The sequence below is a fragment of the Perca flavescens genome, chromosome 4 (genome assembly GCF_004354835.1).
Source record: "Perca flavescens isolate YP-PL-M2 chromosome 4, PFLA_1.0, whole genome shotgun sequence".
NCBI classification, from domain to species: domain Eukaryota; kingdom Metazoa; phylum Chordata; class Actinopteri; order Perciformes; family Percidae; genus Perca; species Perca flavescens.
The window spans coordinates 6,448,244-6,475,874 of NC_041334.1; the positions used below are offsets into that span (position 1 = coordinate 6,448,244).

Below are 27,631 nucleotides of genomic sequence, written 5' to 3' on the forward strand. Positions count from 1 at the left end.
TGGCCACGCCAAGACCCGCCCTACGAAGCAGCTCGATTGGTTGCGGTTAGGCAATTCACCTCGAGTGGTTAAGGTTAGGGTTAGGGGATTGGTCAGGGGATAGGACCTGTACATGTAAGCATGAACGCCTGGCCAATAGTAGTGTGTGAACGTTATTGAAGGGCGGGTCTTGGCGTGGCCATAGTGGGATTCGTAATATCGCGGGCGGGGCCTCGTCCGGTCATGCTACATTCAAAGACTCTTGGAAACGGCAAATGCCATTTACAAAGTTGTTCTCCTTCTTTTACTGTCTATGGTTGTTCCCCTTATGTAAAACTTATGTAATATTTTCTCATCTTTGCTATTCATTTTATTCATTAAAGCAAATGAATACGTCGTATTTGAGAGAATATATTTTATTTCTGTCTTGGCATACTAACAGTGAAGGCATCTATTGTATGTATTATTTTCACTATTTTTTTCATGTAGGCTATTGGAAATAATGTCATACTATATGTCACCCCATGTACATTGCATGTTTTAATCAATGTGTTTTTTTGTAGTAGCCTAGGCAACTGATTCCTCAAAGGCTGGTAATTTTGTCCATAAGAGGATATTAGCTATTGTAGCTTAGTCTACAATAAAGAATGTTTGAAATGATGAAATCTTAATTAAGCTCACAGAGCCGCTCACAGAAAGCGTAGTAAAATACTGGCAGGAGCACAAAAAAGGCAATTACAAGTCCTGCAAACAAATCATGTATTTTATGTGTATTACAAGGTTGTTGTCATTAAAATCTGACAATAACAGCCATCAGCTAAATAAAATTAAAGGAAAGAAATCCCTTTGGAACAAATCATATGAAAATCATCTCCCATAATGGAAATAACCAAGTGCAGTGCCTAAAAAAATGGTGTAAAAAGTACAATGTTTGAGTAAATGAGTTACTTTCTAAAACAAATGGCATATTTTATTTGACCAACAGTCTAAAGACTTAGTGGCATTAAGTCTTAGCAATAATAGGTTACAAAAACAGAAAGGCAGCAATCTGGGGAGGGTGGGAACGGGGGTAAAAGCAGAGGGCAGAAAGGATAGAAAAAAAAATATAAGTGTATTGTGATGTTTTATGTTGACATTAAATAAAAAATAAAAGAAAGGCAGCAAGAAAGAATGTGTAAATGTTAGATTTTTAAATCATTAATTAGTTATTAAAATGCTCATCCATTAATTTTTTTTTTCAATAAATGCTGATATTTCCAACAGTCCTGACAGGAATCAGTGCATCACAGTATCCATATGTAGCTGTTGCTGTTGACCATAAGTCAACATTCCTTTATTTAGTGCTAGAAATGCCCTTTGGTTTTTCAAACAGGCGTGAAACAAGTCGCTTTAACTGGCTGTGGTGTTAAATGCATGGGTCAAAGGCAATTCCTAAAAGTTATATCAAACTTTCCATCATAACTGGGCCTTTTGTTCACTCCATTCCTGACTGTTTCTCTGTATTCAAAATATTTAAAATGTACGCTGCACTTGAACACACATGCTGAATGCCAGTAAACAGCAGCAGCCACTGAAACAGAAATATTACATGTGATCATCTACATGCACATACAGTCACTTGCCATAATGATTACATCACCTAACCATATGGCCATTAGCTTTCCAGGTACAACATGATGCAATTGATTAAAATGTGCAAACGGTTCCACTTTTGTTCATTTTGTCATAACACTAAAATCTTGAAATGGACATGATGTGAATTTCAGCTGTGTCAACACTCCATCTGGTCATGCTTCACTTTAAACAGTCTGTACAGCCTGAAGATATGTAATGCTGCAGCACGAGACATATCCCTTAATGGCAGGGTAATGATAGCACAGCTAAGCTGATTATGTATATCAGCAGCTAATGCAAAGTAGTGCCCAGTAGGCCATATAACTGCATCATTAGTTGTCATATACTAGATTAATATTTATACAGACATGTGAAAGCAGCCCAGGGCATAAACAAAACACTTTCTGAATGCAAACATCAGCAACAAGAGTTTGCTCATGTTCAAACATAGCCAATATTGGGCTAAATCAAGGGTGGCGAACCTGTGGCTCTTGAGCCACATGCAGCTCTTTGCCTGCTCCTTTGAGGCTCTTACTGTGTGGCTGGGGGCTGTGTTATTGGTAGATTTTTTTTTTACTTTTTGAAACATTTTTCAGATAAGTTTAAAAAAAAAAAAGCATTTGAATGATGCATTTGCCAATTATTTTAAAATAAAAAATAATGCAGCAGAGTTGTTTTTTATGGACAGATTCTGCAACCTGAGGAAAAAAAGCGGCCACAGATCACCTTCCTCATTAACCCTTTTACTGCTGATTGTTTGAACAAGTGACAAATGAGTGAAAGAGTGGCCACAACAGAGTACAACCAGACCTAAAAAGGATTGTGGATAACAAAGACGGTCAGGTTTCCCACTGAGTCAATCTAAGTAAGAAAAAAAACCCTATGAAAACTGCTATGTATTATGACTTTCATTAGATCTGGAAGTCACTGTTGCTGTTGTAATATGAACGTGCATGTGTTGTGTGGCTTTTTGCTATGGTGCGTGTTTTTTTGTGGCTCTTTATGCTGAACTGGTTGGCCACCTCTGGGCTAAATCATATAAAAATGGCAAAAGCCTTTTGGGATCAAATAATTAAAAAAAATTCTGTATGTGAAAATGACCATTTAGGTTTCTAGAGAGAGCATCACTTTCTTTATTAAAATAACAAACAATTATTTAAAAAAAACAACAACAATCAGAAACTCTAAGAAATGTCACATTTTAATGTGATTATGCAGCCCTGCTTAGCAGCAATTTACTTCAGTTAGACTTCTTACATCATGAGTCAATAACATTTAACAACATAGTTAGTCACCAACTTGAAAAGAGCTTAAACAAACTTTTATAATAATAAAAAAAGACATATACTTATAGAATAACACATTTGACACAATAAATTATTTTATTCTTGAGACAACAAAAAAGCAAAGCATTGAAGTGCCACTAACGTTAATTCGGACAGGAATGTGGCCTTTGAAGGCTCCGCATGAAAGTTCCTCCCTCCAGACACAACAAAGAGACGTCGACTACGTCACTATTAGACGTCGTGTTGATTTTGAGCGGAGAAATTATTTATTTATAAATTGACGCAAGGGCGCTAAATCTAAAATAAACCGTGAATAAAATGTAAAAATACATTAAATATTTTTGGTGAAGCAGCTGCACGCATGAAAGGTTCGATAATATTTGACCTTAACACAATAAACTCGTTACGTTAGCGTGGTAGCGTTAAATGGAAAATGCAGGGACATTGACTTGCTAACACTGCCGGGTCGGGCTAGCTAGCTACATTTTAGCTAGCTAGCTACCAACCATTAGCACGACGGTAGTCCTTATTCCTGGCGTTACCCCGCAACACTGTTTGTCGGGATTCATTGTATTTCAGTGCTATATTTATTGTTGCGATGTATGGTGTGCTATGGTCGCATTTACATTTTTATAGGGTAGTGGGGATACTAGTAAGCTAATATTAGCTGGCTAGGTTAAGTAGCACCACATAGCTAACGGTAGGTTGCTTCGCAAGAACCAAGCTATGACCTGCATTAAATTATTTAGCCCCTGTTAGCCCGCTATGTTAGCATTGCTAACCTTAGGCCATTGCAGTGTGTTGTTGTTTCTACTCCTGTAACGTTATCTGACTTTGTGGTTAACGTTACATCGTAGGATTATGGCGCCCCGTTTACAGTTGGAGAAAGCGGCTTGGCGTTGGGTGGAAACTGTAAAACCAGAAGAAATCAGGCTGGAACATATCGAGCTAGCATATCGCGTCAATCTCCCGGCCTGCAAGAGAGCAACCTGCAGGTAACGTTTCAATATTAGAACATGTCTTAACAACCCATCTCTGTTGTGCTAGCATGTGCCAGTAAAGAATACCAGTAGCAGATGTGTAATTTAATTTCAATTTTGAGGGCGTAATGGCCAGCTCCGCTGAGGGATGCTTATGTGCATCAACAGTCTGAATTGTTTCCTTGCTTGTGGACAAGCCTTCATAGCAGGGCAGCTTTGTAGACTTTGTATGAAAGGTCATGAAGATCCACTGCACTCTTTAATTCGGAATACCACAAAATAATTATAATGTACAATATGGTAGGCACCAAAGTGAGCACTTATTCTCACAGTTGAAATGTTACTGAACTTTATCTTGCTCTGTGGCTCCTTACTGTATAAAATGCTAATTTAATAGGCTGTGAAGGTTTGTATGTAGAACATAATAAACATATTTTAGCAGGAATTTGAAATGACCTTTGTTTCCACATATGAAATAGATGCAGTTACATTCTTCTAAAGTATGGTACAGTAAGGCTTATAATCATGACTTGCTCTTGCAGGAGGAACTGCAAAGGGAATCCCAACTGTCTTGTGGGGATTGGTGAACAGGCGTGGCTTGGGGATATTGATGAAAATGCTTTCCACAATATCGATGACCCAAATTCAGAGCGTCGAGACAAGGTATTTCTTCGTTTCTCAGATCACACATCTGTTGGTAGGTGGACTGCTGAAACAGAGATGGAAGAATATCTAAAGAGACAGTCAATCCTATCTCTCTCTCACCCTGTGCATCTCTCTGTCTCTGCCCCCTTCTAGAACACATTTGTTGGCCTGACAAACCTGGGTGCAACATGTTACGTCAACACATTCCTGCAAGTTTGGTTCCACAACCTGGAGCTGCGTAGGAGTCTCTATCAGTGCCACAATTCCCGAGCACAGGAACACAATATTGAGTCTGGTATACTGAAAACTAAATACTGGGGAGGCCTCTTTGTTAGTCATTTCCTGGTTTATGTCAGCGTGATTTAGCCAGAATTTAAGTATTTTAATTGTGTATGCATACACTTTATGTAGTGCATGTATCAACGCTTGTACTATTAACCTTGGGTTTCACTGACACCATTAGCAACATGTTCTTACCCTGTGCTCTGTGCTGATCAGTGCAAATGTCTACATAACATGTCTAAACAAGCCAAAGCCAGAATGTATCAAATTGATTACCAAAATGCGGATTTACTGTATTTTGACATATACCAAACTTAGGATAATGCAATATTGAAAGTTATGTCTTGGGTCTTAAACCAACTAGAAAAACATAACCCAAACAAATATAATATTCATTAGATTGTGCTTGATTTTTGCACAAATTAAAGCAGAAGGCACTCCACCAATACAGAGCAATATCCCACTAGATGTTATACCCAAAAAAAGATCAACATCAATTTATGTCTTGTTATATTTGTTTTTTATTATAATAATTATTTTGTTAACCAATAAAATATAAACTGCAATACTTGCTGTCTTGTTGGAAGTAACGGTGAACTAAACATCAAGATCACCATGTTGTTGAATGGGTGATCCTTTTGCAATCTTGAGTATTTTCTTTTCAAGTATTGTTTAAATTGATTTGACAGAAATTAAGTTTTTGCCCACTTCTATATTGGCTAGTGTCCGAGCATGAATGAGGCTAGCATGACACCGCAAACTCATACGTCTTACCTTTTTTATATGATGAAATCATTTAATTCTCTCGGACTGATGTCTCTGTCTTTTTCAGATTACGAGCCTCAGTCCATCTGTGAGCATCTGCAGTATCTGTTTGCACTCCTGCAGAACAGCAACAGAAAATACATCGACCCTTCAGGGCTGGTCAAAGCACTGGGCCTGGACACAGGACAGCAGCAGGTAAATCACTACATGAAACCTGGCAAATTATCATAACTTTTATTTAGTAATTTATTTTAGAAACACAGGGCTGGTTTCACAGTTTGTTGAAAGATGATAGTGGATATTTATTTCACAAGGGTCCCATTTTCCTGATTTTTCTTTGTTGTGGGAATTGTGTTCAGAATGTAGTCACTTTTGTCTCTGTAGAACTGTGCATTATATCGCCTCAATGCGTAAATAGCCAAATATGATCTCAAAAACTCATCAGGACTTATCAGAATCCAAAGTGATGTCTTGAAATTGGACCAACTGACAAAAACTGATTTTTAAGGTGATCAAAGGTGATTAACAGACTTTCAGTTTCACAATTACACGGTAGAATAAACACACAAAATGGGGGTGCCAGCGTGTTTATTATTAGGTTTTGGAGACATGGTTTCTTTACAGTGCATTGAAATTGAATTCAAACATTTTATTTTCAGGATGCCCAGGAGTTTTCAAAGCTTTTCTTGTCTCTATTGGAGGACACGCTGTCCAAGCAGAAGAGCCCCAACCTGCAGAATGTCATCCAGCGGCAATTCTGTGGACAGTTCTCCTACGTTACTGTGTAAGTACTCAAAACCTGACACAAGTTTTATTTAAGTGAAAAAGTGTCATAAAGTGATTGGACATCACAACTGTTCAAAATGTCACAATATGTATTGCGTTAACTGTGTGCTATTGCATCCAGAGGCAAGGAATTTTGTTTACTTTTCTGAACAAATCACAAAGAGTGAGGGATATTTTGGCAGATGAGGACATTTTATATTCAGCTTTTTTGCGTGGAAGAATTTAGAGAAGATGTTCCATTTGTAGTACGTAGGAGATAAATGGTTAACACTGGCTTTTCAGGCAAGTGAGGAAAACATCTCTGGCACATTCTGCCATCACAGTGTTTCCTCACCTCCTAAGATAAACAAAATATGTTATTTACCAAATTTATGTGAACTCGTTTCATTTCTGCTCAGTGGAAGAGCCTTAAAGTGGACCTATTAGGATTTTCAGGTTCATACTTGTATTTTGTGATTCTACTAGGACATGTTTACATGCTTTAATGTTAAAAAAACACTATTATTCTCATACTGCCCATGGCTGCTGCACCTGTATTCACCCTCTGTATGAAATGCTCTGTTGGAGCGCCTGTCTCTTTAAGCCCCACTTTGGCTGTTTTCCAGATGTAACCAGTGTGGACGATCATCTGCGCTGCCGTCCCGATTCTACGAGTTGGAGCTTAACATCCAGGGTCACAAGAACCTCACAGAGTGTGTCACAGAGTTCCTGAAGGTAGCTTTCATTGCTTACATTCAGGCCTCTATGTGATCTCATGTTTTTGGGACAACAATTGAGCTATCTTTGTATTAATTAGCGGGGACATCCGTTGCATCAAAAGAGAGAGATCTAATTTCTCCCTTATCTGCATCAACAAATAACACGTTTGTTACTTTATGTGACAATCTGAACAGGAGGGGGGGCAGGACATTGATGTAAGTAAATCTAACGTGTATACAGTGGAGTATAATGTTGTGAAAGAAAACATGTTTTAGGAACATAAAAAATGTGTCCCTGAAACCCAGCGATGGTGAAGTAGGCTAAATAAATGTATACATCCCCAGCTCTAAAGGCGCTGACACACCAACCTGATTATCGGCTGTCGGACAGTCTGGCGAGGTCAGTGACTCGAGTCTGTTCGGTGTGTTCCGTGCCGTTGTCAGTCGGAGGAGCCGTCTGCTTTAATTTGGCCGATTTGACTTGTTGAATCGACCAGTGGGCATTCGGACTCAATGACCAATCTGATTGGTGAAGTGCTAGCCCTTGACTAGCGAATCAGTGCACTTATGTTAAAACTCTTACCGGAAATGACGAACTGGATGAGCTGGTTGAGCGTGAAGAACGCCTCTCGAAATAATGACGAAAATCTTTTAAACTGACCTTTGTCGATCTGAAATGAAGACAGATTCAACATCTGCATGGCCTGTTTTTCGCTTAAAATGTTTTCAGAAACACGTTTTGGTGAACTATTTTCGTAAAATACAATTGTCCTTGTCATTATGGTTGACTTTGAAATTCGGGAGAAGCCAGACCCACGTGACGCGTTCGCCATTTCCGGTTTTCATTTTTTGGGTGACAATACAGATTAGCGCCACCTGCTGTTATGAAGACGTATTGCGAATTGCGCATGCGCAGAACACACGCTTAAGTTGGCGTTGCTTTGGTGTGTTCCGAGGCACTTTTTGACCGACGGGAGCCGAATGATAATAATATGATTAAAAATCAATTGCTGACATTAGGAGAAGCTCATAAGAGGTAAAAACAGGACGTTGATGGTCGGTTGTCGGGTTGGTGTGTCAGAGCCTTAACAAAAAAGCTGTGCTTGTTATACCATAGTGAGCTGTGCAGTCTGCTCTGTGGAACTAGATTCAAAGATGATGATGACAGTCAAAAGCCCCTACGTTACTTTGCAAGCAAAAGTAACACCGCAATTTTCTATGGAGAAAATCAAATATCACGATATTTTTGACCAAATACCTCTGACGATATTGCGACCATATGTAGGGTTGACAATGACAAAAAAATAATAACACTGCGAGAACATGCAGCCTGTAAAACCAGGAAAATACAATCCTTATGTCATATTACAGTATCCAAAATTTAAGACGACATCTAGACTCATATCACAATATTGATTTATATTGATACAGTATATTGCCCAGGCATACTACAACATAAAAAAAAATTTAAGATATCGATCACAATAAAAAAAAAAAAACAGGTGTCCCCTAAGAATTGTGGGTCAGTCTATTATAATGTCCTACACAGAAAAAGAATAAATCAATTCATCCGTCCGGTTTAGATTAGAATTAGAATTTCTTGTGTATTTCTTCCAAAGTTAAACGACTGTGCCTGAAGATGTCTTGACGTGTGTATTTGTTGTTTTCACAACGATTACCCTTTGCTGTGCCTTGCCCTACACCTTGCAGGAAGAGAAGCTGGATGGGGAGAACCGCTACTTCTGTGAGAGCTGTCAGAGTAAACAGAGCGCCACCCGAAGGATCAGACTGCACAACCTTCCTCCAACCCTCAACCTGCAGCTCATGCGCTTTGTCTTTGATAGGTCAGCCATTGTAGTACTAATTAAGAAGTACTTTATTAATCCCTCATTAGGGAAATGTCATTTTGTGCGCTCTGCTGTTCATTACAACACACATGGGCCTGAAATTCGAATACTGGCCACCCTGCGGTTCCCAAGCCAAGTCCCTACAGACTGGGCTACTGCCGCCCCACTACTGGTGCCATCAGTGTTTACTTTCTACTGCTATGATAAGAAACGTTTACTAAGCCATGTTGTCTTCCCCAGACAAACAGGCCACAAGAAGAAGCTCAACACCTTTATCAGTTTTCCAGAGCAGCTGGATATGGGGCCTTTCTTGGAAGGAAAAGAAGGTATTAGCAGGATGAATATCTGTGACACACATTCTGCACTTTTCCTTACTAATCAATGCCTACTGACATGTGTTAGGTATACAGAAGAAACAAAATGCATACGCTTCTCTTTTCAACTTTCTTTTAATTAAAAGGACTAAGACCTAATACTTTAAATTCAATTCAATTCAATTCAATTTTATTTATAGTATCAAATCATAACAAAAGTTATCTCGAGACACTTTACAGATAGAGTAGGTCTAGACCACACTCTATAAATTCCAAAACCCCAACAATTACAGTAATTCCCTCAAGAGCAAGCATTAGCAGTGGCTATTGCGACAGTGGCAAGAAAAAACTCCCTTTTAGGAAGAAACCTCAGCAGACCCAGACTCTTGGTAGGCGGTGTCTGACGGGCCGGTTGGGGGCGTGATGAACAGTGGTGATAACAGTCACATTAGAAGTCACATTGACTTCGAAGGTTATCGTGGAAGTTCATGTCATAGCAGGGCACATCGTGTCATACTGAGTAGTGCAGTCTCCTATACCGGATCCTGACTACTCTGTGCGTATGAACATCACAGCAGGGCGTTGCGGGATGTAACGTGGCGCTGCAGAGCACGGGTGGAGGCTGCGGATGCAGCAGGACGCAGCAGGATGCGGCCGGGAAATGCAGAGAAACATAAGGACTCCGGGGAGTAAACTCCCCAGAGCTAGATTAGTAACAAGCATTTCTGGGACAGGATGCATACAAAAGTAACAAGTAGAGATGAGAGAGCAGCTCAGTGTGTCTTAGGGAGGAACAGCCTCCCCGGCAGTCTAGAATTGTAATAGCATAACTTAAGAGAGGCAGGTTAAAGAGAGGTGCCTGGTCGGGCTAGAACTCCCCCCAACCGGATCGGGCTGTACTGGCCTGCCTCCCTCTACTCTCGCTCGATTATTAATTATACAGTATAGAAAAAACTGATGACTACGAGGAGAAGCAGTGGGCTGGGTTAGGTGGACGCTTCAACTCCTCGTCCCTAACTATAAGCTTTATCAAAGAGGAGGGTTTTCAGTTTACTCTTAAATGTGGTGACGGTGTCTGCCTCTCGAACCCCGACTGGGAGCTGGTTCCATAATACTGGAGCCTGATAGCTGAAGGCCCTGGCCCCCAGTCTACTTCCAGAGACTCTAGGAACCATAAGTAGCCCCGCATTCTGGGAGCGCAGTGCTCTAGTGGGACAATAAGGTACTATGAGCTCTTCTAAGTATGATGGTGCTTGACCATTTAGAGCTTTGTAAGTCAGGAGGAGGATTTTAAATTCAATCCTATATTTCACTGGAAGCCAAAGGGACATTTTCAAAATTCCTCAAGGGGAAAACTCGGCAAAAGTGTCAAAGCAGGGTACCTTCATCTGGGTGATGGATTGCTGTCACACCAGTTCCCTGCTTGCTAAAAATACATTGATGACTAATACACTGCTTGCTCAATTATACTACATCCATCTTAGCCCCAAGGAACAGTGGACTTCTTTTTGTTAATATTTGTTTCAACACTGTTCCTCCAGACCAGAAGTGTGTTTATGAGCTGAGTGCGGTGCTCATCCATCGGGGCATCAGTGCCTACTCGGGCCACTACATTGCCCATGTGAAGGACGCACGCACCGGCGACTGGTACAAATTCAATGATGAGGAAATTGAGAAAATGGAAGGCAAGAAGCTGCAGCTTGGTACTGAGGAGGACATTGGTGAGTGAGTACTGGTACAGTATAGCTCCACCTTCCTGAAATCCTTAGTTTCCTTATGTAGTGTTATGTTCTAGCAGTCTAATTGTTATACTGTATTATTTATAATATAGAATAATGTTCTTTATTGGTTAAAAAAAAAACATGTTGAAGATGGTGCTTTGGTGGGTCTTGTCTGTAAATGTAGCCTATTCACTTTCTCTAAGTTGTTGCTCTTGTTGGTCTTCTCGGTCCCTAGCTGAGACAGTCAAGTCCCAGGCACGAAAGCCAAAGTGCAGTAAAGGCTACCACTGCTCCAGAAATGCCTACATGCTGGTGTATAAGGTCCAGGAAGAGGAGAATGCAGATCCCTCTGTGACCAATGTCGAGGTGCCAGGTGAGAAGTAGAATTTTAACACATTCTTGTTAGTGTGTTTGTTTGTAATGTGTCCTTGTTCCTTGACGCAAACAAAGATGGCAACCAGACAAGGAAGGAGCGATCATCTCTGGTTTCTATCTTTGTTTCCATCAAGGTATTAAGACATGTCATGAGAAATGTGGTTTAATAGTAAAAGATGACAGCCTACAGTCTGGTCCATGTCGCCTTGTCTGATGGTGTCTTTTACCTCTGTCCTGGCTCCCAGCCTTCCTTCAGAGGTTGGTGGACCAAGACAACCATAAGTTTGAGGAGTGGTGCTGTGAGATGGCCGACATGAGAAAACAGAGTGTGGATAAGGGCAAAGCCAAGCATGAGGAGGTGAAGGAGCTCTACGAGCTTTTACCCGCAAAAGACGGTCGGTAAAAAACATTCCCTAATCACACACAGTCCACTTAACAGAAACACTAAAGAGAGTGTACATTTTGTTTGTTATGGCTTTCAGTTAAAAACATGCTAAAAATACAGATGGCGTAATAAAGGGGGCAATGATGTGATGGAGGTGTATTGCATAACTTGTACAACAGCTCCACTGTCTGTAGTAATACTGCAAAACACCAGTTTCCAGTGTCAGTTGCAAAATAAGTCAGATGTTGATTGGGACCTAGTAGTTGCATTTGATTCCATACAATTACCATACTTCACATGTTTGGATAGACAGACAGATAGATATGTGAAGGCTTATAGATAGATATGTGAAGGCTAATATACACAAAGACAGTTATTGCAGAATGAGCCTGGATTTAATGAATTAAATTCTGAGGTCCTGTGTCTCTTTTATGTTTGATATGTTTCTCTGCTTTCCCTCCTCAGGTGAGCCATATGAGTTTATTCCCCTGGACTGGTTGAAGAAGTGGCTAGAGGACTCCCCTTCCACAACAGAGATCGACAACTCCCTGTTCCTTTGTTCTCACGGCAAACTGCACCCAGACAAGGTGGCCGACTCCAAGAGGGTTTCCCTGCAAGCTGCTCAGCTCCTCTACGACCGCTACAGTGGAGGACCACGACTGGACGGTCAGTCAAACAGAGGGTTTTAGTGCTTCCAATTCAATAGTTACAAAGAAGAAGGTATCACTATTCTAAAACTATTCTAAACATTTCTGAAAATCTTCAAATATGTACGCATTTAATTAGGGCTGGGTATTGATACCCAATACCTTTTTTTTAAGGATTGAAATAACCCAGTACCAAGTAGTAGTGAAATTTCTCCATTCAAATGATACCTGCTTTAGTTCCTTTTTGTACCCATATCTAGTAACAAATTACTATTTTTATGTTTTTTCTCGCAGCAAATCAGCGCAAGCAATTTAATGCGACAGTGATTGGCCCACTAGTGCAGAAGTGGTGGTTGCATTTACGCATCTGAATGCTTCCATTCACATGAGTATAGAATGAAGAAGAAACAGAAGGTATCGGACAAAGTACTCTAATTGTATCTGTATCACTTAAAGGATACTGGTGTTGGTAGTGATATCGTAATTCTTTAAATGATACAAAATCCTACATGTGAACAATTCTTTGCAGCTTTAAACATCCTTATAGTTGTATGCGGTATGCTTGAGACATAAAGTCTGCAAGTATGTTAAGGCCGTTCTTTCTGCCGTTGTCTTTTCACATAGAACTGGGCTAAGTTAAGTTAACTGACATTATGCTAGGCCGCTGGAACAAGCGCTTCCATTAGCGTAATGTCAGCAAATGTCAGCTTTTGTAGCTAACGTTAGGCTCTATGTGGAAAAACAACGGCAGAGAGAGACTACTTGCAGTTTGGGTGTACCAGGTGAAAGCTGTTGTCTCAAGTCAAGAAATCAGTGTCCACGGAGAGGAGGGGCTAGTCACAGATGGGTCTGTTGTCAATAGGCTCATTCGAGATGAGCTGCGCCTCGCTTGTAAAGTGGACGAGAGCAGTGACAAAAATCCACTGTCAAGTCGGACAGTTTCCAGCCGTTTCCAGCAGCCTTCAGGCTGAACGGAATTCACAGAAACACTCACATCCTGTTAGGTCCAATTTCATAAAATGTTATCAGACCCATATATCAACTTGTACACAGTCTCCAGTTGTTTTTATTATGACAGAGTAGCTGTTAAAATGCTCTATATGCGATCTGTTAATAAACAACATACTGTAGATGATCCACAATCTGAACAGATTTAGTCTCTCTGACTTCTAAATGTAACTATCAGCCACACAGTGTAAAGGTGTAAAGATACTTTATTGTCACATACACATACACGTAGCGAAATTCATTCTCTGCATTTAACCCATCCCTCAAGGGAGCAGTGGGCAGCCAATCACAGCGCCCGGGGACCAACTCCAGATCTGAGCCAGTGCCTTGATCAAGGGCACTGACTGGAGAACCTAGTACATGTTTTTAAACCGGAGCCCCCGGAGGAAACCCACGCAAACATGGGGAAAACATACAAACTCCACACAGAGGCCCGGAACGACCTGGATTTGAACCTAGAACTTTCTTTCTGTGAGGCCATTGGGCCACCATGCTGCACACAACAGGTGTTCTGTAGAGAATAAGCCTTTTAAATCAGACAAATAGCAATTAAAATCCCTCCAATTAAAAAACAATAAGTTTATATAAAACGTCATCATGTTGAGTCGATTCTGAACCAATTGGTTGTTAGATCAGCTGAGAGCCAGGTGTTTCCCAGCATGCCCTGGGTCCGCCTGGGTCTTGCAGTTGGTGGAGAGCAACTGCGTCGGCTGACTCTAAAACCTGTGGCTGCCTTGATCTTGTGAGGTTATCGTTGCAAAGTGTGCATGACGTCAGAGCAAGTCGGGATCAAGTCAGACACAAATCTAACCAGCATGCATTGGGCGGAGATCGCCGGTGATCGATTCTGCACAGGCCTGGCTCATCTCGAACAAGCCTATTGTGTTTGAGAGAGAGAAAAAGAAAGAGAGGGCAAGGATGGGTTGATTATATCACCGGCAGTGTGCAGCTTTACAGTGAGATAAGATTTTACCCATTTTAAACAGTAAAAAATAGAAAATCAGTATGTGGCAGTCAATGTTGATATTGTGGTTGGCCACCACAAATAAATCAGTTTATTGGATGCAATTCTTTTATCAGAGCCTACAAATCCCTTTATCAATGAAACCAACTGCTTCATTTTCTCTTCATCAAAAACAGGGTTTTTTAGGTTTTAGAATATGACAATTTTTTTACACAGTCAAGGGTGGGTTGTGTGTGCAGGCTGTCCACTTTAACAAAAATTTAATTATGCTAGTAATAAAACTCTCAACCCTCTGGGGTCCAAGCCATGTATGCCAATTTTTAATGCTTAAATAACCTCAATCCTGTACCCTGCAGGGATGTCACATGAATGTATAAATTGTTGTATGACTATAAAGAAAAGAAAAATGAAACGTAAATTTAATCTCACAGAAATGTATTGAAATCACACAGAGAACAAGAGAGCTGTAGCCTGGCTAAACCCTGGCGAACTTCGGGCAAATTTGAGATTTGCTCTGCAAGTCAGTCTGGCGAAGAGCCCATTCCAATGTCCCCAAAAATCAAGGCACCAATCATAACCACTAAAGCGGGCTTTACACCAATCACAACCGTTGAGGCGGGCTTTACGCGACGGCGATAGCGCAGCAACGGCGAGCAGCTTTTTGTTTACATTCAACATGGCAGCAACCGAAGCGCAGCGTCACCTGGATCGTTGGTCTGATTGGTTGAAGGACTACCCAATGTGCCCAGAGGCATTTGAGCGGCGTCCGTTGGTGACGCCCCTTTGGAAATGAACTGTCAATGAACCTTTCCCAGACCCACTCTCAGTTACAGTACAACTGAGATGGCTCTGGTGTCAGCCAGGCTAAGAGAGCTGAGCTCTCCAGGTCGGCTGGTTGGTCGATAGGCTCTTGTGTGACTAAATCTTTATCGGTCGGACAATCGCTGGTATTGCTTTCATTAGGCCACCTGTCCATCAGCGGAAAATGACAGACAGGCCCTCTAGCCAGCAGGGTAATAGGTGACATTGATGAGATTAGCATTTCACCCAAGCGTTTTTCAACTCTCTCGTCGCACTGCCACTGTTTGAAGCATTGTGTGAATATGCGGTGCTCCCGTTTCAAAGTAAAGTGGCCTCCGAAAAAAAATACCGACGCATATGTTTAACCGACATTGACATAGACAGAATGAAGCTCAATTTGCACAAAATCTGACAATGTGGCACCTTCCCACTGAGGTGTGCGCGTGTTAATTTGTGCTTTAGAACATAACCGCCGTGAAACAATCAGAAAACTAGGTTTTATTCCTCTGATTCACTGCTTTGTTCGGCGCTCCCTCTCTTCATTCACTCTCTAGCTCGCTTGACTACCTCGTCGCTCGTTGAGCCGGGGAGAAGGGGCCAACTTTGAACGCTGTGTGTTTACAAACAGTAAGCGATACCTCCTACATATTATACCTTTTACATCACTAGTTGACTTACGAAAGCAAAGCAGTGGTTAAGTTTGCTCTTGTTTGCAGGCAAATTAGCAACTTTATACTTAAAGCAATCCCTAGAAATGTATCCTAATTGCTCCTAAAACTACAATGTCTTCTACATTTTAACATATCCCACTTATTTGTTTGTGTTCAGGCTCCTCTCTGTGTAGAGAGTGTGTTAGCCAGCGGTGCAGAGTGCTGCGGCTGAAGAACCAGCTCAACGAAGATTTCAAGGAAATCACCAACCTCGTCAAGCGCACGCTCAGGTAATCACACTCAGGAACTGTAAACGGTTAATGCAGTGGTTCTCAAAGTGTGTGGCACGTTCAGTGAACAGCTAAAAGTTGTCACATTAAAGTTGACCTGCGTCACCCAGGCCTCTCGACCTGGGTTAAACGTGGGTTAACCCTTTATAAACACAAAGTCAACCCTGCTTGAACCCTTGGAGTGAAAGCGATTTAAGGTAATCATGGGTTTTGTGTTTGTCTGTCTCTCTCTCTCTCAGTGGTGAGGGCTACTGGGTGAGCAAATCATCTCTGCGTAGCTGGAGGCAGTTGGCTTTAGAACAGCTGGAGGAGGACGAACACGAAACCAAACACAACAATGGCCAGATCAATGGACAGGGACCACACAACAACAGCAAAGGTAGGAGTAATGGATGTGATTTTGTTTCTCCTTCCCCTATATTGCTTCCCCCTCTGCAGCATAGCGGTGCCATAAACTGCAGCGGTGCACCGCCGTACGCCCGTGAACAGGGCAGCTGTCTGGGGTTGGTTCACGTCTGTAACAGCAGGACAGTCGAGTGTGTTATCTACAAACTGCTAAACGTCAGTTGAAACGTTGTCGGCAGCCTAACTGTTACAAACAGGCTTGATGGTGAACATCACGCTAATGTGCTGAAGGATTTGTGTTTGTTGCTGGACCAGAGAATATTTAATTAAAACCATAAACTATGGTTAAAACAGATCGGGGATGCTGTCTTGCCCTCATTGTTGTCCGTAAAGATTACTGGAAGTGATGTAATATAGCGTTTTTATCTGGGGCACTGCGTCAGACTCCATTTAAAAAAAAATAGCCTTTGCCACATTGCTTGTAAGAAAATAACAGGAGTTATTAATTGTTTGATTGTAGAGTTCGCCTCAGAACTCTCAGAGGGCAACGAGGACGAGATGAAGACTTTCAATGAAGACATTGTCTGCTGTCACGGTACTGTCCTATCATCAGCATCTAGAATGATCTTACAAAATACTTTAACTATGACATTGTACAATTTTGAAACAGAAACATGCTCCCATTGCTATTACAAAGTTACATTTTTTTTTTTATATGTTGGCTCTTAAATGTTTATTTTGGTTCCTGCTGTAGGGGGTCTGAGTATTTTGGAGACTGAACGGAAGCTGGTTTCCTCTGAAGTTTGGACCAAGCTGAGGGAATACTTTCCAAAAGCCCCAGAATTCACCCAAAACAAAGAGTCCTGTCAGCAGTGCCTGGTGAGTACACATTGACAAATCATTCAGGGTTGCACCACACTGATCCCTGACTTCTTTAATTTCCATGCCTCTGTGCAGCAATAGCCATGGTCACTGTTGACCTAACGCCTGTTCCATTCTTGTGAATGCCGTATGTCAAGAACATCTGGAGGGAATCTTTGCAAATTTGGCACATATGTCCACTTGGACTCAAGGATTAACTTATTACATTTTGGTGATCAAAGGTCACAAAATGCATTTTTAGCCATAACTCTAGGATTCCTACACTAGTTTATGACAACATATCACACAAATGTCAAATGATGAGGTGCCCAGGTAGCTCACCTGGTTGAGCGTGGTGCCCCATGTACCAAGGCTCAGTCATTACCCCAGTGGCCCAGGTTCAGTTCTGACCCGTGGCCCTTTGTGGCATGTCACCTGTCTCTTCCACCTTTCCAGTCTTCAGCTGTCCATTAAAGGCCAAAAACCCCCAAAAATAATATTTTCAAAATGATGTTGTTGAATGTCAAAAAGTAACATTAGCTGAGAACACCGTGTAGTTTCTTTTTAGCATCTCAAATCACACTTTCAGTCACTATGACCACTACTACAGTCAGAAACATTGTGCCAAAATATGAACAATAACGTCGCTGTCAACGGGCTTATCTGCTAATGTTAGCTACCAACCATTACCTTGAAACCATCCAGCAAATAGACGGTAACGTAGGGTGCCGTTACCTGAAACCGGTGATTTAACGTCACGCTCATTTTACACACAGTTTAACAACAAAACGCTGAGTGAACATTACTAGCTACGTTTTTTCATGTTTGTTTTTGAGCGGTATGCGACTCCCAACAAAGATGGGATAGAAGTGAGATGTCTCACTCTGTAGCTAATACCGAGAGCTTAACACACAGGGTGAAAAGAGGAGCTGCAGGAATGTGCAGTACAACACAAATATGGTGTTTTCTGAAAATTAAACCACATATGGTTCTGGTACAACCTCTAAATAAAATTATGAACCTGAAAATGAGCCAAATATGAGCACTTTAATACCTTTTATTAAAATACATCAACTACACATTTGAGTCTAGACAGAAATGGATGTAAAGTGCAACTTGACTGGTTAGCAAAGACATACAACCGCAAGGTGGTAATTCTAGTTTATTTACAATTAAGACATACTTTACTGATCCTGATCCACTTTACACACAGGGCCTAAATACGCACACATGACCAGGACCTATACATGCACTAATAGAGAGATGTCAGAGTGAGGGGGCTAACCATGATAGGCGCCCCGAGCTGTTGGGGGTTCCAGTGTTTCCCGCAGAAAATGTGTTAGTTAAGGTGGTAGGGTGGGGATTGCACTAGTCCATATTGTGATTTCGATACAATTGTGATTTAATTGTGCAGCCCTAATTGTGTTTACAATTTTTGATTCACTTTGTGATACAGAACATGAGCAACTTTTGCTGTGCAAAAATCAATAGCTGCAGTAATCCTGTTTATGTTGAGTTTGCAGTGGAGATGGCTTTACTAGATGTGTGTTACTGAAAAGAAGAAAATCACTGAGGATTTTTGAACTTGCTTCATTTTGTCTTCACTATCAACAATCTACACCAGCTTTCCAAACTTTTGGGAGAAAACAAGTTGACAGATCTCAATTGTTGTGGTCTCCATGTAGCATGTGTAGTTACAATTGTTTTATTTTTATTTTTTTAGATAAATTTTTTTATTTATTTTTTCATTTCAAACAACAGTGTAGTTACATTTATTTATTATCATTTATGAGGAGGTGCACCTTAGCTACGACAGCTATGTGCGTAGGCTCCGTTGATGCAGTGTAACCTTTTTATATGGAACTATAGTTCTATAGTTTTAATCAATTTGGGTTGATTTAACCCAAATTGATTAAAACTATAGACACATAGAGTAGTAAGTTATGGCTTCCCTGGTAGTAGATGTGCCTTATAAAGTGAACCATTTGGTTAGTTTTTGAAATTAAAACTTTTCCTTCTTGTGTGTCCAGACATTAGAGCAGGAAGAAAAGGACAACGAGGCAGTGAGTAAGATGATGGCCCTGGACCAGAAGAACCAACTGCTCAACCTCTTTCATGAGAAGAACCGGCCAACGCTCGCCAAGTGGCCTCAGGTATTTCCTTAATATTTTAAGATTACGTTTTATCACCATCTTTTACAGTTTCAAAATAACAAAATAGGAAAAGGGCCCGAAGCAAAGGTTTGGGCATCCTACATGGTTCCATAGTAACACCCCCTTTGGCAAGTATTGCAGCTTGTAAACACATTTTGTAGCCAGCAAAGAAGCTTTCAATTCTTGTTTGTGTGTTAAATGCATTCTCTCCTCTACCAGTGAAATGTTTCCCCTGCAACTGGCTCAACACAAGCCCAGAGCATGAGCTATCCACCCACATGTGTAAGAGTTGGAGAGGTGTTCTTTTCATGACATTTTGATTTTATTTTACAGGGACAATGGCTCATTACAGATTAAATATTTTTTTAACTTTATTAGTCCATTAGTGTATTGGGACAGTACTTTGGCAGTAAAAGATGACGTTTCACAAGGACACAAGAAAACGTGCAGAAAAACAATCACAGATTGAGAAAGGCCTGCGGTTTTAGGATATTTCTAAAGGTTTTAAATTTGCATCACCTGGCCTTTCCTAACAATGATTGTGAACAAGCCATATCCCTAACAGGCTTACTAAGGTCTGAGAGCTCAAAGATCTTGGGGTGCCCAAACTTTTGCATGGTGCTCCTTTCCTTTTTTACACTCTTAAAATGTTACTAATCAAAAATCATACACTAATCATGCTTAAAATGTTGAAAACAATGTTTCATCTTTAATTTTGTCTTTTGGAAATTAGTTCATCTTTTACTCACTAAACTATTCAGAGTAACATACAATTTTGACTAGGGGTGCCCAAACCTTTGCATGCCACTGTATATTTATAGTGCAACATAAATTATACTGGAATACCATTAATTGAAATTAAACAAATATGATAGATGATAACAAATGCTGATTTGTTTGTCTCTCCAGGACACAGACGTTCTTTACATAGTCCCTCTGTATTTTGTGGATGAGTGGAGAAAATTCATCAGGTATGTTTGTTTCAGGAATCAAGTGAAATCAACACAATATTACTGTGCTTGGTATCACATTATCGAAACAAAGTTTTACTGTTATGCACTCAAGAACAGCGTCAGCCTTCCACAAAAGGAGTTGGTAAAAAGACGCGTTTGGTATATCACTTGTGTGCCATTGTTAATGACTAAAACCAGTGTAATGTATTTAGTTTCATTAAGGTCGACCCTTCGATTTCCGAGTTGGCCAGTACCTAATGATGCGACTGGCCGTAAAATTGCATATTAACCTGGTATTGTAAAATGGTAATTGTTTGTTGTGCACTTTGTAGGAGGCCCACTAAATCCTCTCCAGTGTCTAATGTGGGCAACACTCTGCTACTCTGTCCCCACGGAGGCTTCATGTTCACCTATGACTCCCTCATCAACGGAGATGCACAACAGTGAGTTCTGCTTACTAAACTCTCTAATAGTTGCTTAACACCTACAAAGAAATCCTTAAAACATTTCAGATAAATTGTCTTTCCATGAGAATTATACTTTCGACAGGAGAAAAGAAATAACTGGAACAGCAATTAAACTTCATGGTCCATTATGACCCAATCAATCAAGTTCATTTGTCACGTGAAATTGTAAAATGTGTGCATGATGCATCATAAAGAAAAAATGTGGCCGTCAGATTGGCACACAGAAAAAGAGTCACCTGGTTGAATTTCACCGGCACTCAGTGTTCAGTTCCATAGCCATAGGTCGTAGCTGATAGTCATCTCCACCTTTTCCTCTGTGTTTACTCTGTTTAACCTTAAAAACTTTGACTGGCCAAGCTAGCAGGAGACCTGCAAGTTGATTTCCTGATCCTGATGAGCGACTCGTAGCCACATGCCATGAACGTTAACCACATAAAGCACAACTAATATTTGTAAAATATACAATTCAGCATAAGTTTTGCAAAGCTGACGGAGAGGCGACTGGAGAGGTCCGCATTGTCTAAACCCATACTAATAATAAACCCTCAACCCAGTGAGGCAGCATTGGCCCTACTATGTAGTCACATTTTGAGCATGCACTCAGTTTATTCATTTGATTTCCTGAGCTAATCTTATCATCTAAACAACCAGGCTAGCTCAGCAAATGGTCCTTATTCTTTAAACTACAAAGGTCTAGGTTTAAATCTGAATTAAAACTAGGCAGTTATTGTGAATAAAAGGAATGGCCACTGCTGTGGTCTCATGTTGTGCCGTTTGTCCTGCACAGTGTAGCTCTGCTCTGGCCCAGTGAATGGGAAGTGATCAGCAGACTCTTCATCGTGGACCATCCAATCTCCATCCACTGCTTCAAACAGACCACACTAAGTGGTCCCACCACTCCGTACACTACTCAGCCTGGTAAGAGTGCAAGGATAAAGGATTCCAATAGTGACTCTGTTTTACATTGATGAAGTAAAATGTCCATAGAAATGGATGAAGTGAATAATGCATGTCCTAACATCCCTACAGTTTGATATGTTGGGTGGAATGTTGCTTTGACTTTTTTTGGCTTCTCAATGTCCTTGGTTTATATGCTATTGGTGTTTATGTGTTTAGATCTATGTTGGGAGTGCAGAGAGAGCTTCCTTTTCCAGCAGCAGAGGGATCTCCGAGAGTATACACAAGCAACCATCTACATCCGCAAAGTCCTTGAAGATCAGAGGGTATGAAAAAAACTGTTTAGGTGTCCAACCAGTGACAACTGTATGTTTTCACATAATGTCTAAAATGAGATCTGGTGAATTTCTATTGTTGGTGCAATTTCCATTGTTTTCCTTTGCATAGATGATAAAAGAAGCGGCTCCAGAACTGAACGCCAGCAGCTCTGAGGCAGAAGAGGAGAAGGAAGAACATCCAAAAATGTATGGAGAGGGAGACCCAGACTTCAGCCAGGTAAGTCCATTACCACGCTATAACTACAATAACAATAGTAAAGACAGAGAAAATGCTCCCTGTGTAAAGAAAGTCAAACCTAGACACTCAGCACTGTACAGGCTTTAGTGACCGTATACCACCAACTGTCTGTGATTGGTATAAGATATCACATGACTGGGAGCAAATTTATTTAATCTTTTTGCTCTTCCGCTGTATTCTCTCTCACCACAAGTTCTCGTTTCCTTTGGTTATACTTATCCTGATGTGGTCTGAATAAATGAAGAAAAAACAACATAACTAAGCAATAATACTAGTATGATGATGAGGAGTATCAATAGTTCATTAATAGAGTAAATGCATTAGAACTAATAAAAGTAACCGTACACAGATTACGAAGAACAAACTTTATTATTTGTCACATTCAATCGTACAGTACAATGTAGTTAAATCCATCTCTGCATTTAACCCATCCTACGCATTAGGAGCAGTAGACAGCCATGTGCAGCGTCCGGAGGGGCAACATGGGCAACTTTTTTGGTGTTAGCAAAGATGATGAATAGCGGCATTGGCAGCCCTAATAGCTAATAATTACATTACTTTCTTTCAGTCACAAGATGGTGCAAAACGGATCAAGTTGGATGACAGCAGCACGGCATCAGCAGCTGTACTTCCTATAACCAACATGACCAAACTAGGGGAATCAGGAGAAGCACTCGGCACAGGAAACTCCGAGGAGAGAAAGCACTCATCGTTTCAGCTAATCAGACGCTTAAAGAGCTCAAAATACAGGTGAGCGCTCCAGGTGACTTGATAGAGTACTGGAAATGCTGAACACAAGCCTGAAGCATTTAAAATGAAGGTGTAAAATAAGTGGGTTATGCCATCTTCAGGATGGATTGGGTGAAGCTTGTTCACATTTACAGAATCTATACAGATATTTGGATACCCTGAAGAAGAACTGATTGTAACAGAATATTGTGATAGAAGTATTGTGATTACTGTACTCTACAGGTGATGAGTAGTTTGTATTCACAAAACTGACTTTGCTGTGCTTCTGACCCTGTAGATTATGCATGCCTTCTCTGTGGCTCCGTTTGACCAGAACCTCTCCATTGATGGAAAAAGTCTGACAGATGACTCGGCCACGCTGGGTAGTCTGGGCGTCATCCCCGAAAGCATTATCTGTCTAAAGGTACCTCCTACTTTGATTTTTAGATAGAAATCTCAATCACGGCAGCTTTTTAAAATATTGGTAGGTTTTATTTTATGCCTTTTCGAATCAACAAAAACACTCAACTAGAGCTGGGCAATATATCAATATTATATTGATATCGTGATATGAGACTAGATATCATCTTAGATTTTGGATATCGTAATCTGGCATAAGTGTTGTCTTTTCCTGGTTTCAAAGGCTGCATTACAGTAAAGTTAAACAATTATTTTTATTGTTGATTAATCCGTCAATTATTAATCGATGAGTTGTTAGGTCTATAAAATGTCAGAAAATGGTGAAACATTTCAATCTGTTTTCTTAAAGCCCAAGATGACGTCCTCGAATGTCTTGTTTTGTCCCCAACTCAACTACCAGTTGTAAAAAAAATAAAAAGAAAAGAAAAAGCTTTAAGTGCTCTGCATGAGATCCCAAGCTAGAGCCATGAGAGATTACCTGGGTGAGTTACTGAACCTCCCCCCCCCCCCCCCGCCTCATCTATAAGCAAGAAATGCGTCCCAGATAGCCGAGGAATTTTTTAATTGTACTCAATTTTTGGTACTCAAAAACCTGAGTCTTTCCATCTGTATGACTGAACTGATGTCATCTTTGCATATCTGGAAGGAAAAAGGTGATTTCCATTCACCCAAGATTGTGTTCTTGGTGACAATCTACCCCAGGCATCAAGGACTGTGGCATGGCTGCAGAAAAGCAGAGTGGGTTGTGAGCAGCCCAAGATGGCGAGTCCCGCTTCCATAGTTCCGTGGATGGTTCTTATATAGGCCTTTTAGTAGCAGTCAAATATTTTGGGCCAGAATCCAGTCAGTGAAGGGCAGAGCCAGAAATTGTGAGACAATGTTCCATCTGTCACCTGACATCTGACATCTCACAGTGGTGAGACAAAAGGGTTAAATCTTGTGCAATCTGGATTAAGAATAGGTAAGACTGTGAACAACTTTGAACTGGATCAGCTGTTGTCCACTGTTAACAGACAGACTGTAATTGCATGCAACAGAAAATCCAATGCCAAATTCCAGGCACCCCTAAACGTCACAGTAGAGGCAACTGTACAGCCATCAAACAAACATTCAAACTTAGAAACCAGACACCTGGAGTCAGGAGGGTTCTTTTAAGATCTCAAAAAAATGAATGCTTTCCTGGAGAGCTTTCAAAGTTACGAATCTTGGATTGGATGCAGTGCCTAATTTATAGGTATCGGAAAAGAAATGTGAATAAGTCAGCTCAAATTTCTCACCCAGCATCCTGAATGATGCAAACCGTCCATCTACAAACAGGTCTTAAATAGAAATCAGACCCTTCTCCCTCCAGCCAATGGAGGTTTTCTCTGAGGGTAAAAACCGAGGTAATCTTAACTCCTATCAGATCATCTTGACAGTGATCGCAGACATGTTCCTTTCAATCTAAAACATTCATTCCATTGTTTCCTTACAGGCTGATGAGCCAATAGCAGACTATGATGCAATGGATGATGTCTATCAGGGTGAATGCTGTCATCTTTACCTCCTATACATTACATTAACTTTTTTTATAAAAAGGTAAATTATGATAACACGGTTTCTCAACTACTTCCTTCACAGTGAGTATGCCTGAGGAGGGATTTAAAGGTGAGCAGCCTTTGTCTTGAAATGTTTGTTTTGAATGTATCTTTTTCTTCATCCAGTAAGCCGTTTAACATCTCTCTTATCTACACTGATCCATTCAAACTGAAAGGGACTATCAGGACTACCCTGTTAATCAGACTGAATTCACCTCCTTTCTCTATCTGGATTGCTGATAAACATCTGAGATGGAAGCATCGACCCAGAGGTCTGAAATCAGGCTAGAGAGTGATACAGAATACAGCAAAACTCACGGGCACTACACCTTTAGCATTCCAAATCACTTTTTATAATTTATTCTCGTAAATGATTGGACCACATTTCTAGGACTTGGTATTGAAGCCAAATTATTTTTTGGGGGGATTATTTTTTTTTTTTTTTTTTCACCTTTAATTGATAGGACAGCTACTGTAGGGGAGAAAGGGGAGAGAGAGGGGGAAGGAAATCGTCACAAGTCGGACTCGAACCGTGGACCTCTGCGTCGAGACATAAGCCTCTCAGTATATGGGTGCCTGCGCTACCCACTGACCCAACCCGGCCACAAAGCCAAATTAATTGAGTACTGACCAAACTCTGTCTGTACAGCTGAGTTTTGATAACACAAGCACTGAAAGTTGACCTAATGCTTGACCACATTATTCATTATCAGGTTATTTAGTTTTAAAAAAACAAGTTTTGTTAATTTTATACTGTATTAGGACCAACTCTTTTTAAATTAGTTATTTTTTTTGGGGGGGGGGGTGGCAGAGTGTGTTTTAGTTTTTATGTGATCTAATAATTTCTGTTCCTCTCTGCAGGCACTGGGCTTCTCGGGCACTGAGGAAAGCTGTGCTGTTGCTATGCTTGAATGGGACGGATGACCGATGGATATTAAAAAAAGAAGAAGCTTGAATTTGTCAAGTGTCCATATATAAATAAATAAGTGCTTTAATTTGTTTTTTTTTACGTTTTAAGTAGGCTTCCTTTAATAAAACTGTGACCGTGTTGCAAAGCCGCTGTTTTGCTCTACATAAGGTTAGCTGGCCTTTGATATTTAAAATTCCTAATCATTCTGAAGGACTGCGTGGCAGTGCTTCTACCTGACTAATAGAATCTGGTTGAGGAAGCTAAGTGGATCTGTTCTACTCTTACTCAAGAAAATGGGCTTTGTTTTTGACTCTTTTAAATTATGGCAGAAATAAAAATTAAAGACAATGTTCTTTCTTTCTATTAATGTGGAAGCTTGTGTTCTCACTTCAGAGTTTTCAGGTTTGTCGAAAGAATGCACGAGTAACTGTTAAGTATTACAAATATAACTGCTCTTAAATGTTAGAACATTTATTACCTCTACAGCAAATCTATATCCATATACTCCATGTGGCATTTAGAGATACATAGCGACACAGTATGTATAGAAGCTGATTCCTCCAGAAGGTTCAGCAGTGCAAACCCCAGAGTTGGAAGTGAGAAATGGAATGCAAGCAGTGATATGTGCTGTTCTTTTCACTGTTATTTCTTATGGACAATAAAGTTATTTTCAAAGCACCCTGTCCTCACATACTCGTCATTTTTTTGATTCAACAAATTGCCAAATAGAATATGGTTTTGGCGGTACAGTGTTTATTAGAGTAACTCAGTGACATTGGGATGATTTCAGTGCTGTGAAGGCCGATAACTTCTGCCAGTGGTTCCCAAACCTTTCATTACATCAAGGACCCCTAAACTTACACAAATTAAGACCACTGACTCCCATCTTAAAGGATGTTTGCTTGTCGATGTTTTATTACAGAAAGTGTATGAAAACCATCCGCAAAATAGACAGTACATTATGTCGCTATCTTATGGATGGAGTTACAGTGATAAAGTATTCCTGGTAAACTAACAGGAAAAATGCACAGTTTTCCTATTGAAATGATCTCATAATTAACCTCTGCTGATCAATAAGGCATGTGCGTACTGTAAACACAATCAACCCCATAGGCCCCACAGACTTAAAGCAAATTATTTTCTGTACTATTGTGAATATAAAAATCCATACCACAGCACAGCTCGTTTAAAGGCACAGTTTCTGAATACGTGCTGTGTGCATTTCTCTGTGGATTTGAGCGTTTTGATACTTTCCAGAATTTATAGCACCTAGATTATGGAATTATTTCTAGATCTGCTTTATAATCAAAGGCATGGAAACCTCACTTTTTACAATATGGGACCTTTAAAGTGCACTTCTTTTGATTTTGGGGTACTAGGAAAAGTTAAACATTTTACTCATAATTACGAACTAAGTCATCAAATAAAAAAAAAAGAATATCCCCCTATCCATTTACCAGCTGTTATCAAAAACCATTCAACCTCCAAATTCTGAAAAATATAGATTTTCGTTTCATTAGTATATTGTTTCAAATAGGAACATTATGTAGGCTAAATACGTTTCAATAACAAGACTGTTTGTTTTATAGATAATTTATCAAAATCCCAAGAGAAACGCAATGGCTCCATTTCCAATTCATGAGAACGTGTTGTATACTTGTTATATACTGTCTATGGTTGTCAAATATAGGCTAGGTTCAGTTACC

At 40.4% G+C, this 27,631-nt stretch overlaps 1 protein-coding gene across 1 annotated transcript; it reads left to right on the forward strand.

Moving 5' to 3' along the window:
• Positions 1 to 3,294: 3,294 nt before the first annotated feature.
• Positions 3,295 to 26,603, forward strand: usp48 (ubiquitin specific peptidase 48). Its single transcript, XM_028575958.1, is given in 29 exon segments — positions 3,295 to 3,579; positions 3,737 to 3,874; positions 4,402 to 4,522; positions 4,658 to 4,799; positions 5,619 to 5,746; positions 6,211 to 6,335; positions 6,943 to 7,051; positions 8,746 to 8,879; positions 9,123 to 9,208; positions 10,738 to 10,917; positions 11,153 to 11,290; positions 11,538 to 11,687; positions 12,143 to 12,343; positions 15,926 to 16,037; positions 16,277 to 16,416; positions 16,903 to 16,977; positions 17,137 to 17,261; positions 19,274 to 19,396; positions 20,306 to 20,367; positions 20,682 to 20,792; positions 21,604 to 21,734; positions 21,933 to 22,039; positions 22,161 to 22,268; positions 22,858 to 22,942; positions 22,945 to 23,039; positions 23,317 to 23,442; positions 24,913 to 24,961; positions 25,059 to 25,085; positions 25,877 to 26,603. Coding segments are annotated over 28 exon segments (3,147 nt in total). The 5' UTR covers positions 3,295 to 3,579; positions 3,737 to 3,740; the 3' UTR covers positions 25,900 to 26,603.
• The last annotated feature ends 1,028 nt before the right edge of the window (positions 26,604 to 27,631 follow it).